This window comes from Lepidochelys olivacea, assembly GCF_965140295.1.
Source record: "Lepidochelys olivacea isolate rLepOli2 genome assembly, chromosome: 3".
Lineage (NCBI taxonomy): Eukaryota > Metazoa > Chordata > Testudines > Cheloniidae > Lepidochelys > Lepidochelys olivacea.
In genome coordinates, this window is record NC_140413.1 from 165,454,755 (window position 1) to 165,468,366 (window position 13,612).

A 13,612-nucleotide genomic window follows, 5' to 3' on the forward strand; every position below is an offset into this window, starting at 1 on the left:
TAAACATGGAAATCGTAAATCATAGCACCCAGTTCCACTTTTGTGTGCCCAGATTGGCACCGAAGTGACTAAAATGGGTATTTGGCCACCTACATGTCAGTGAGAGCATTTAGCTGTGGAATGAGCACCCTAATTTTGATACCCAGATTTGAAAATCAAGCTCATAATGTCATGTATCATTAAGTATAAGTCTCCATGAACCCCTTGGACAGGGCATCCCGTGCCCTTCCCCACCAAAAACAGGTCAACCTTTCTTCACCTGAGTTCTTTCTCACTTCAACCCCTATGGTAACATTAGATCTATTCTTCCCCCCAACCTATCGGATTTCCCATACCACTGTGATAATTGTTGGAAAAGGGCTAAACCAGACAGCATCACAGCTTTGTCCAGTGGTTCCCATGCCTTTGTTCCATTCCAGTGGCGAATTACACAGCTAGCATCCTCTTTGCTCCTCGTCACCCCAATCCTTACTTGTCAGCTCCACAACATCAACATAGAAATCACACAATATCACTCCTGTACCAAACCTTCTTGCATGGCAGCTCATTGTGCAGCTGCCACGAGATGGGGCTGACTCGTAAAACATCTCTTTATGTACTTTATTACTTAAACTCTTTTATTTGCCTGCAGGAGCCCTTTAACAAAATCACATTGAATTGACTTTCTCACACCAAATCAAATCTCCCTGGTCCCAGTTCAGTTGTCTTTGTCAATATGTATTTTATAAATGGAGTGAATTAACAGATGCTGTTGGAACAGAACTGCTGGGGTAGCATTTATGTTTTTACTGCTCTCTCTGGGCAGATGAGTTGTCTAGAAGTGTAATACAGGTATCTTGGGATAAAAGGCATGTTCTTCATTTCACTGTATGTGTATTCTTAACAGTTTTTTTTCTTAATATATATTTTAAAAAGCCTTTAAACATTTTTTATTTTTATATAAGTGTTTGCCTATATTGCTCTATCATTTATGCTGTTTTTCTTAAAAATGGGTCAAGATGACATTATTAAAGAATAAAATCGGTAGCTTTTTCATCACTCATAGATTTGCTGTGAGCCAGCGTAAGACTGGACACACACATATGTTTGAAAGACAAATTTGTTCAATGATTACTCAGTTTTTAAAAATTCTTATTTTGTTGAACTAAACATAAAATAGGCTATGTTTTCATATATCATACTCAGTACACTTGGTGCTTAATTTCTTGTGGCAATTCAGCCTTGCAAAACCATCAAGAAAATGTACCAGCCAGCGTTAAAATCTACTTATCTCCCATCCCATCATGCATATGATTGTAACGAAAAAATATTCTCACACAGAAAAAGATAACACACTTACTTTAAGCAAATGGAATTGCTTCTTGTATAATGGTTCCATTCTCTACTTGGCCTTACTCTAGAGCTGAAATGCTTTTGATTCTGTGCTTTGTACCTAGCCAATGAATGCTATGTTTAAAAAGGTACCTTCAAGTGAGTTTTTTTTTTAATTGGAGAGTTTTTCTGAAAAGTATGATGGGAGCAAATAAATGTCAACAAATGTTGCAAACACTTGTGCATATATTTACACTTAACTTTACACACATTAATAATTCTATTGAAATCAAGGTATGTTTGCAGAATCTGGACCCACGTTTGTAATGTACATTTGGCGAAGGTATTGCATGCTGTCAGTTTACTGTTTGCTTCTGTACAACCTTTTTTGGAGACTTTATCCTGCCATGACAAGTGGCCCTTTCTATCTCAGATTGCTGTGAACTTATTTTCCCCCTCAATTTCTTATTTCATTTTTCCCTTTCTCATTTTGGCTCTTTACTAGCAGGGTTGACCATAGAGACATCTACTGGCAAAGACTGGCAATGATGCCACTGCATACAATATATCCTCCCCTAGCCTCACAACTGCAAACAAGCATCCAAAGTTTTCTTGTGCTGGTTCTTAAGCATAGAGTGACCAGAAACCCACCTCATAATTTCTCCTATTTTCTCTAATAAATTATCCCTATGATCCCAGGCCAGGATCTCAAAATATGCTATTCTGCACAGCTGTGATTCTCAATCTCCGGTAGCTGCAATATCCACCTTCAAGCCAAGGGTTTCTGGAATAGCTTGCAGTGTACACTGGCTCTGTATTTTGTTGATCCTCTGTTCTGGCTTTGAAGATTAAACCTTTTAATTCTCATTCTTCCTCTTGAAACCATTGGTTTTGCAGCTACACTAAATTAGTCATTCATTACCCAGCCATGTTTGTAAATTCTTTCAGTTGTGGGGATGAACATGAAATAATTGTTGACAGAAATCACTATGAGCAAGAAATGCTTTTCCAGCCCATATATTTTCTCAATGCTGTACTGCATTTTCTGCCTCTAAAACATACATATATAAAACATGACACACACATTCCTGCTGATTTGCAGATAAATATTTAGTAATCAGTATTTTGGTAAAATAAGCAAATAGTGTAAAGGAAATTCTCCATCTTTAAGCAATTATATGAAGAGGTGTTGGAAAGTAAATCAATCCATCAATATTATATGGACCTATTTTGTTTTTCTTGGGGCATATTTAAAATTGTACATTCACGGTGTCAAGGTTCAAGAGGCAAGTGCCACATGTGATAAATTAGGCAGGGGTCAAAGGCTATGCAATGCAGTTTCAGAAGATTGTCTATCTCTGCATTTGCAGCTCATTCATGCTGAAGTGATGCACTATGGGAATTACTACCAAACTCTGCTCTGCAACATCTGCTCTCCCTAAGTGAGTTAGTGCACGTCAGACATCTTTATGTCAGAATATTGCAGTGATGGATGCAGTCTTCAGAAAATGCTGCATAAAAATCTGGTGTGCCGTTCTGGCCATTAAGTGAAATTACTATTTAAATTAATGGCGCTGTCACAGTTTATCTGTGCAAAGAATGAACGCTGATTAGGGTATTAAGTAATTAGCAATTTATCACACTGGAACAAGGTTGATAATAATTAAAGAAGTAATGGTTTACCAAAGAAACTAGAAAGGGAGTCACTTCTTGTTATGTGAGTGAAATCTTGGCTGAAAAAAATTAATTCAGTTAAACAAAGATGAGGTTCTCAGCAAAAGAATGCAGAGTTGTTGTTTTTTCAGTATGAAAACAGTTCATTATCAAAATTTTAGTTTGCCTGTCAAGAGTCCCTCAGAGCTATCAGATGGCTGGTTATTAGTATTGAATTGGGTCAATGTCTGCATTTATTTATTTAGAGGAAAAAGAAAAGTATTCAACTCTTAGAAGGCTGGTTTTCACATTTTGATTGCTATGTAAGGTCCCAATACTGCCAACAGGTAATGTACATAAATAACTTTACTCCTTAAGTACACCTAGTGATTTGAATGGGATTACTCACATGGGTGCTTTCAGGATCAGTCCCTTAAAGAGCAGTGTGCATTGTCTATGGCTTGTTATAAAAGAATTTCTGCGATAAATGGCAGTAAAGGAAGTCAAGGCTGCATTTAAATGTCTGATTAGGAGAATGTAAAGACCAAGTCAAATATGAATTATTTTGACTATAACTTTCATTTTACAATGTGGTCCTGTTTTTCATTATGGCACAATTCATGCCATCATGGTTGAGTCAGTAATGACATTTCCTAGTTTACATCTCTAATTTTAAAGGATTTTCATAACAACTTTTCCTGACATAAAATTTACACATTCCCTTTTGGGGAGAAGGGACAATGTCAAAACATAATTTCCAAATGAGTAATTGTGCATGGAAAATATATGAACATTTGCCCTGATTTTGGGTGCTTTTTATGTTTTCATCACTCAAAAATATTTCATTTAAAAAGAAATTTTAAAAAATAGGGAAAGAAAATGAAATAAAATTTGATTATTAATTCCAATGTAGAAATTAAACTTTTAAAAGAGAGAATTGAATCATAGCTGTTGGTATCTTGAAAGTATTTTCATTTAGTGTTATATACATAGTACAAGCCGATAAAATGGGGCACAAAATATGCATCTCAACTTTCTTTAGAAGGCTATTTTTGTTAATATCTAACCATTAGTTAACTGGCTGTCCTGATCAAAGGGCACTTGAAGATGAATGAGCCCATATTTAGTACACCTGTGCCTAAAAGCAAAAGAATGCCATCAGGGGGTTACTAAATTTCCTCATTCTGGATTAGCTGATCATTGATCGTCTGTCTGTAACTTAACACGTAAGGTACCATCCATGTATACAGTATTTCATAGTAGAGTTCACACAACAGCTCGCAAGAAGTGAGGAGATTCTAGAGGACCCCTGTCCTCTCCATTTGTTAATTGTTTTTAGGTACATCTGGGAATAAGGACTCTCAGTTCAGTCACCTCACATTCAGACCTGAATCTCAGGTTTTTTTTCTCTCTGCACAATTCCAGCAGCTGCCTCAGTGTGACATTTTTATGCTCAACTGTATACTATTCTCAGTTATTTCCCTTTCTCTCTCCCCTCCCTGCCATGTTTCATATTAATATATAATGTTTTATTGTTGCAGGGATGTACTGTTGTGGGCAGGAATATGGGAATATGTCAGATATCATATGTTGTTCAGCTTCCAGTGGTGAGTCTAAAGCACATGCTAAAAAGAATGACCCAGTGCCAGGAAAATGCTGTGAGACTGAACTTATTCCGAAGAACGAGGAATGCTGTAATGGAGTTGGATATAATCCTTTGAAATATGTTTGCTCTGACAAGATTTCAGCTGGAATGATGATGAAGGTAATTGATAGAAAACCTCTCAGTGGCTCTGATTTGACAATGGACAGAGAAATACATTGTTCATAACTATTTTTCTAAAATAGGAATATAAAAACTCCTGTGTGCATTATTCATTTTCACATTACATCCATATTAATACCGAATGAGTTCACCATGATTGATGTTATTGCAATGAATTTTAAAGGAATTAATAATGATTAGCTGCTTCTTGTGAAGTGTTGCCCAGCACTTCAGATTAGTATAGGGGGCTAAAAGTTGGCATGCCAACAGGGTTGGCATGAATAGCAAGTTTGAGTTGTGTGACCATTGTTGATCCTTATTGGCACTACTTGAGTGGGAATAGAAGCTGAAGTGACTAAAGATTTATTTTGGAAATTTCTCTATACATCCCAATTTAGACAGGGTTCTTGTTCATTGGTTCTGAGTAATAATTTTTGAGTAGCAATATTATTTTGCTATAGCGAATACCGTGCAGATGTTGAATATGATTCTGTACCATATCAGCTAACTTTAAACACAGCACAATGCTGATAGGTTTTTCATGGACTAAAAGTTCCCCTATTGAACTCAGTAGGAACTTTGGCATTGACGTCAGTGGAATCAGGATATGTTGCAGTACGATGATGTAATGATGATGATATTTATTTTACACTTTTCATCTCAGGGTTCTCAAAGCATTTAATCAAAATTAATTAATTAAGCCATGCAACACCCTTTGTTAGGCAGATACTTGTAATTCTATTTCACAGAAGCATAAACTGAATAAAGCTCAGATAAATTAGTTATGACATTTTTCAAGAGTGGTCAGCGATTTGGGGTATGGACATCAAACACTTTGAGCCTAACTTTCAGGGGTGCTGAGCACTCATAATGCATGTGCTCAACATTGCTAAAAATCAGGCCCTTGGTGTTTCAGTAAGGGTATCCCAAAAACTAAGGCACCAAGAATCACTGGCCATGTTTGAAAATTTGACCACATATGACTTGTGCAAGGTCACACTATAAGTCAGTGTGTACGCTCAGAATAGAACCTAGGCATCCTGACTCGCAGTCCCTAGCTGTAACCACTAGCTCACACTCCCTCCCCAGTGACATGAATAGAAATATGAAAAGGTTTCCATCTAATAGAATGTTAAATGAAGGTGGGGGGAATGAAATTAAATGATCACTCAAAAATGGCAGTGATACTGAAATCCATTTACAGCTGTTTTTAACAAGAAAATTTGTAGAAAAATAGTCGGAATAACTTCTAAAAATAACGGATGGAGAACTACTTAGAAAGTGTAAAAATATAAAAATCAGCTGGACTAGATGTCATGCCGCTTAGAGTCCTCACCCTTGGGGATCTGCTTCTGGGGTAGGGGTGACAGAAATAAGAAAATTAGCTATTGACTTAACTGAATTTTTAATAACTAATAACGAAAAATCATGCAAACTGGGGGAGTGCCAGAAAACTGGAGGAAAGCAAAGGGACAAAGAGTGATCCTAACCATTCATGATCCATAGGTATTACTTCAATCCCTAGCAAAATAATGAAACAGATATCCAGAGAAAACATATAACCAAGTTCTACAAAGCAGTCTGTGCAGGCAGGATCCCTAAAAAGCAACAAAACCAAGGGCATTGATCCTTACAGATTCATAATGCTCAGTCTTTCAACTCCAACCAGCCTCTTACAGGAGTGCTCGGGATCTTGCAGGATTGAGACCATAGGGGCTGATCTAAAACCCACTGGTTTTTAAAATACACAATTTAGCTGAAGATACAATTTCAGTGTTTTCTTCATACACTGTGAAAGCTGATTGAAGGTTTTTAAACCAAAATTTTATTTGTGAAAAAAGGCCCTTTTTAGAAAAGAGAAATTTCACATTTTTTTTATATTTCACAAAATGTTGGCAATAAAAATGTATAGACTTTTTATCAAAACTTTTATTGAAAATACCAGAGACATTGACAAAATGGTTTCAGTAACGGTTCTGATTTAAAAAATTGCAAAGTGAATATAGGTCAATTTTTTAATCCTACAAAACTGAAACAATTTAGACATTAGATACTTGTTCAAAAGGGCATTGAAATGGTGACATTTTCATTGTCAAATCTCTTTTTAGGAAGTAAGGAAGGTAGGACTAAGCTTCTTTATATCTCTTGATTTAAAACGGTGTTCATTCCTTAGGTAAAAGAAGAATGCAAAGCTAGCACCTTGTGCCCTGTATCCATGAAAGCAACAGCATATTGCGGAAGATGTGACTTTAACCCAAGTGTCCACATCTGTGCTTGGGTTAAAAGCTCTCAGAATGCTACTGAAAAGGTGGCAAATGACAGTGTATGTCCAACTGCAGAAGAGACTGTCTACAGTGGAGGCCCAAATAGATATTCATTTCCAGGTAACAGGAAATGGGACCTTGATTTTTAAATCACTCTGAAATGAAGGGTTCTGCACTGGGCACCATCAGCTGTTTGGTTGTTATAGTGAAGAAGCTTGCTTTATAAAGTAATCTGTCTGCTAGGACTTGGGTAGTAATTTAGGCCTATGAAACTGATAGTTAGTTACAAGGTAACTGAACTCTTAGGGCTCAATCCTGCTCTCACAAAGTCAATGGAAGTTTTGCCATTGCCTTCAGTGGGAGCAGAACTGGTCCTTACTTAGTTCCTGACTGAGAAAAGTTCTGAAGCATGTGCCTGTCTTTAAGCATATAGATATAGACATGTAACATTTCTTCTTGTGTATTTTAATACAAAATTGAGATGACTAGTGTCTAATTTTCTTTGTTTAGACCTGAATCTAGAGCCCTATGTTACATATGAGTACAGGGTAGCTGCGTGGAACAGCTATGGAAGAGGTTTCAGCAAAATTGGCAGGGCTAGCACTAAGCAAGATGTGCCTCAGGGTGTAAGAGCACCGAAATGGACCAAAGCAGAAAATCGGGAAGACATAATATTTCTGAACTGGAAAGAACCTCTTCAACCAAATGGTATTCTTAAAAGCACAAACTGTATGTTCTCCTATTCAACAGACATTAGTTAAATGTATTAGACCAACTGTTCTATACACTGAAACCTGTCTTAAGTGTATTATCAAGTTAACTGTCATCAAAATTTACATACTCATGCCTATACTGAGTAAACGTGGCGATATTATTTTCGCACTTGTTCTTCCTCAGACCTTCACCCTGGTTTGTCTGTCTGTTATCCTCATTCATCACAAATAAAGTTAGATGATAAGATCGTCAGGAAGAGACCTGGTTTATTATATATATGTAGGGCCCTACCAATTTCACAGCCACGAAAAACGTGTCACGGACCATGAAATAAGCCCTTCCCCATGAAATGTGCTGCTGGGAGTGCCCCAGCTGGGGGGGGCGTGGCTTCTAACTGCAAGTCCCCACCAGGCTGGGGAGGGACAGGATTGGTCCTTCCCCTGCACGGCCGCTCTCAGGAGGAGATCAGACCCACCTCCGAGTGCTCCCCCCTGCTATAGGAAGCTCCGGTGCTGGGGGGCAGGCCTGAAGGTTCCTGCAGCTGGAGGAGGCTTGTTGATGTGGGTCCAATTTCCCCCTGCTGCTGAAAGCACCCTAGCCATGGGGCTCCTAGCTGTGAGTCCCTGCAGGGACAGGGCCTGTCCTTCCCTTGCATGGCAGCTCTCGGAGGAGGGGAGATCAGACCCATCTCTGAGTGCCTCCCCCTGCTGCAGGAAGCTCTGGTGATAGGCAGCAGTCCTGAAAGTTCATGCAGCTGGAGGAGGCTTGTGATCTCCCCCTGCTGTTGGAAGCACCCCAGCTGGGGGGCTCCTAGCTGTGAGTCCCCACTTGCGGAAAAGGGACCCCCTTACAACATGGTGAAATTTCAGATGTAAACATCTGAAAACATGAAAATGACCAATTTTAAAACCCTCTGGCCACAAAATTGATCAAAATGGACTGTGAATTTGTTAGGGCCCTATCTATCTGTAAAGCACACAGCACTTTTTGGGGAACAGCTATAATTATAATTAATTAACAGAGCTGGTTGAAAAATTGTGACAGTTTTACACAAAATCAAACATATTTTATGAAAGATTGTTTTCAGAATTAATTTTTGATGGAAACTTTATGTTGATATTTCAAGCATTCAGAACATTTTGACCAGATCTAGTAATTAAAGTGACCACTCAAGAGATTTAAACAATCTCTTGCCTCAGAAGGGGTGGGTTTTTAAAAAGACACAGCAGAATAATAATCAATAGTCTTGAAGTTATTTGGAACAGTCTCTTAAGTTAGAAGATTGACTGATAAGGGTGGTGTCCTACCAGGTTCACTGTCATATTTTCGGTGTAAAATGCTATGATCCAGTGTTGTTCAGCTAACAAAAACAGAAAACTTTCTCTTTATGATAAGGTCTTATCATTCACTATATTGTTCTCCGAAATGGGATTGAGCGTTTTAGAGGAAGAGAACTGAGCTTCACAGACACAGGTGGTATCCAGCCATACCAAGAATATTCATATCAGCTGAGAGCCTGTACTGTTGCTGGCTGCACAGACAGTAGCAAGGTGGGTGATTCGGTCTTCATAGGAGTGGTAGTAGAATTTTAATAGCTGAGGAGGTATCATACAAATGCCACTGGAAAGGCATTTTTTTCAAAGAATTTAATTAAGATTGTGGGTTGAATGGGAGGGAAACATCAGTAACCAAGTGACTTGTTTGAATTCAGCACCTTAACATGATCGTATTAAATTACAAATTGTTGATTTTTGGCACAAATAGACCCAGGCACGAAACTGTACCTCAGTCTTTGTAAATCTGAAATTATATGATATGGAAAGTGAGATATACAGATTTAAGATAAACAAGGAGCTTCAAACCTAGAAGAAAGTGTTGAAGACATGCTTTATTTCCAAACAGTAAGACTAAATCCATTCATATCTTTGTTGTTTCTCACCAGGATTGCTATAACCTCCTTTTCTCTGGACTCCCCATAGCTCCTCTCTCCCATCTCTAGCCTGTGCATTACAGCCAACATCCTCTTCCTCTCATATTGCTCCAACTGCATCACTTCTCATCAGATCCCTTCACTGGCTTCCTGCTTCTGCATTAGATTCAGGCTCTTCATTCTCACCTTCAACGCATGCACATCCTGCCTCCATCACCTCTTATTTTTAACTCTCTCTCTGTCTTTCAATTTGTTACTGCTCCTTTTACCACTCAGTTTCACACCATCGCTCAGGCTGCCCCATTACCATGTAACAATATCTCTCACGTTGCCCCATTGCTGTGTAACAACTTCCAGCTTCTATTTTACAAAGTGCCTTTTTCTCCCCCTGCAAATAACTTCAAAAGCACATCTGTTCAATGAAATCTTCCTTGCCAATGATGTCCATGCCTCTTTTTTTTTGAGTTTTGTCTAAGTTACAATATAGGGTCTCTGGGGCAGAGATGTGGAATTGTGATTGTTGTTATGTTTTGTAAGTATAAAAAATCACAACCATACATGTGTAACCAGTAAAGTCATCAGTGAGAATTGAGCCTGGGACCTTCAAAATCAAGATTGAGTTTTTTAAACAAACATAGGCAAATTCGGAATCCAAAACCCCTAGGTAGCTTTGCAAATCTCAATCCAAAAGTACAAGAAAATAGTCCCAAATAGAAAAGGTGGGTGAGGTACTATCTTTTATTGGACTATCTTCTGTTGATGAGAGAGAGAAGCTTTCAAGTTTACACAGAGCTCTTCAGGTCCTGTTAGCTGTGACTAAGTAGCCAGCTCTTATAGGCATTGATGCTAGCCACTAGAGGGTGACACCCTCACTTACATTAAGTCAGTGTATTACAGAAGGCATGTATATGCTTACAGCATAATAAAACTCATGTATAGTGGCACTAATAAAAAGACATGATTCTCTAAGAGCATAGGATCTGATTCTCCTCTCAAATCAGAGTAAATCAGATATAGTACCATCGAAGTCAGTGGAGTTACACCAGTGTAAAACTGATGTAAGGGAGATGAGAACTGGCCTATATATATTCAATTTTGAGAAAGATCTTAGTGAATTCTAAATTATCCCAAGCTTCAGATTTCTTCTTGAGTTCATTAGAAAAGATTCAAAAAGCTATGAACTGATAAAGATCCGATTATACTGAATTCAAAGAAGTCTAGCTCTATGTTTATTGGTGCTTAAAATATATGAAATCAGGCTGTTAAAATGCAAAGACACTGGCAAACCATATGGAAGAGAGTTATCAAGAGTTCTCTAGCAAGACAGTCTGCCATCCAGATTTTGCTGTTTCACCCAGTTCTATACACTACAGCTGAGATGTTGTGAACCTGCTGTGATAAATTGTAGACATGGGCTTATGTAATGCATTCAAGGTCAGATTTCATTGTGTAAAAAGGAGTGGGGGGGGGGGATTTAACTAGTTCTTCAGGCCCTTGGTAATGATATGCCAGATCAAGCAACAACATTTTAAAACAAAAGTGACATTCTCATTGATCGTGGTATCTAGTGTACTATTACAGTAAATTGCTGTTTAATTCATATGTCTTCAGGTAGTTGCAGTCACTGTCCAAGGAGTCCCAGAGAGCGTTCAGCCACCAGCAGTCACAGCTCTGAGCTCAACAGCATTGCATTTGAGCTGGACAGCACCCAGGAAACCAAATGGCATCATCAGAGAGTATCAGATCAGTCAAAGTGGGAAAGGGCTTATATACACAGACACTACAGCCAGAATGCAGCATACTGTATCAGGTAAGGATGGGCAGCTCTTTGAAAGACTAATGTCCTGTTCTTAGATATAAGACATTCCTTCCATAGTGATACTATCTCTTGTCAGTAACTTTTAGGTTCCCTATTTTGCACGTAGTTCAGAAATGCTTTAGGCTGGTATTAGAAACCGTAAGCTATTTTGGTCAGTCTTATTTTTTCTAGGCAGTGTTTGTTCTCTGTTGTTAAAATGTGAATGGATCTAATTTCCAAATGTTAAAATAAACCACATACATTTTGATTCAGAACATATGCTTTTGTGATGGGTAGAAGAGTGCCAGATAAATTCCATAGGTTTGATATACCCCCAATCAGATTCTGCTCCCCAGGTCAATCTAGAATAACTCCATTGAAGTCACTTGAGTTATTCTAGTTTTGCACCAGTATAACAGGATCTGGCCCTGATGTTTAGGATAACAAAAATTAGAAACAGTTCGTCCTCAGCTTGAGAGTGGACTGTCAGACTGTGCTTTGTGAATCTGAGCTGTTTTGCCAATAACAGATTTTAGATTGTAAGACTTATGGGAGCAAGGATAGTATCTTCCTCTGTCTTTTTCCTCAGCAGAGCACCTTGTTGATGCTCAAAAAGAACAGGAGTACTTGCGGCACCTTAGAGACTAACAAATGTATTTGACCATAAGCTTTCGTTGGCTACAGCCCACTTCATCGGAAGCATAGAATGGGACATCTAGTAAGAATATATATATATACACACACATACAGAGAACATGAAAAGGTGGAGTAAGAGGCTAATTAATTAAGATGTGCTATTATCAGCAGGAGGGAAAAACTGGAGAAAAAAAACTTTTGCAGTGATCAACAAGATGGCCCATTTAGACAATTGACAAGAAGGTGTGAGGATACTTAACATGGGGAAATAGATTCAATATGTGTAAATGACCCAGCCACTCCCAGTCTCTATTCAAACCTAAGTTAATGGTATCTAGTTTGCATTTAATTCAGGCTCAGCAGTTTGTTATTGGAGTCTGTTTTTGAAACTTTTCGGTTGCAAAATTGCCACCTTTAAAATGTGTTACTGAGTGGCCAGAGAGGTTGAAGTGTTCTCCTACTAGTTTTTGAATGTTATGATTCCTGAGGTCAGATTTGTGTCCATTTATTCTTTTGCGTAGAAACTGTCCGTTTATATATTTTCTTACTATATGTTCCATTCTATGCATCCGATGAAGTGGGCTATAGCCCACAAAAGCTTATGCTCAAATAAATTGGTTAGTCTCTAAGGTGCCACAAGTCCTCCTGTTCTTTTTGCAGATACAGACTAACACGGCTGCTCCTCTGAAACTTGTTGATGCTCAGTAATATTATTCAGAATCTCTTATGTTACTCTTAAGAATTTCCCACTTGTGCACATCTGCTGTAGAAGAGGGCTTAATAGAATATTTGCCATTGATGTCAAAGATGTATTGTCTCCATATACTACTCTCTTAGTCACATTTCAGTCATAAAATGAAACAAAACTCAACTTAGAAATATTTGCAGGAAGCATAAGAGGAAAATGGTACTTTTCAGGGGTGTTTGCTTTCAGCCTTTGACCCCTGGTATCAGATGCTCATCCTGCATTTTTATTTTTTCTAGAGAAAATATTTAAAAAAATTTTTTCTCTCCTCACTTTGGCTGCAAACCTAAAGGTCCTCATGTTACAGTCACTGCCATTCCTGCTGAGAAAGCTCACCCAAGATTCCCCTTTAACAATATCATGCACAAATATCAAAACCACCACGTATGTATTAAAACTCGGTCAGTATTCAATGCATCCTGATGACATATCTTACTTAGTACATCAACTTGCTGTACATTTTTCAAAAATAGAATAGATTTTAAATCACCATAAAAATAATATCCCCACACAAATTGCTGCTGCAAGTTTGTAACGTAAAGTTCACTTGGAAAAAAATTATCGCTTTATCAGTGAAACGTGGTGGGCTCAATCCTGAGCTGTGCCAAACTCATGTGTGGCCAGCTCGGGATGGGAGGGGAAAAGAAAAGGTGACTGTCACCCTAAGAGCTGTCCCATGTTACACCACCCAGAGGATCTGCAGAATAGTGCAGCTATGTCATCTGTCACCATCCATGGATTCCCCTATGCTGCGGAAATACTTGGTTACCTGTGGCAGCTTGAACTGCAGTTTTGT

At 38.3% G+C, this 13,612-nt stretch overlaps 1 protein-coding gene across 2 annotated transcripts in view; it reads left to right on the plus strand.

Moving 5' to 3' along the window:
- The window catches only part of USH2A (usherin), a gene marked incomplete at its 5' end in the record, with an annotated part of 586,511 nt that overhangs the window by 457,412 nt on the left and 115,487 nt on the right, over nucleotides 1-13,612 (plus strand). For both annotated transcript variants that reach the window (XM_084623291.1, XM_084623290.1), the window contains 5 exons: nucleotides 4,506-4,729; nucleotides 6,903-7,113; nucleotides 7,504-7,701; nucleotides 9,103-9,257; nucleotides 11,249-11,447. In XM_084623291.1, coding sequence (XP_084479417.1) covers nucleotides 4,506-4,729; nucleotides 6,903-7,113; nucleotides 7,504-7,701; nucleotides 9,103-9,257; nucleotides 11,249-11,447 — 987 coding nt within the window. The remainder of the gene's footprint in view (nucleotides 1-4,505; nucleotides 4,730-6,902; nucleotides 7,114-7,503; nucleotides 7,702-9,102; nucleotides 9,258-11,248; nucleotides 11,448-13,612) is intronic.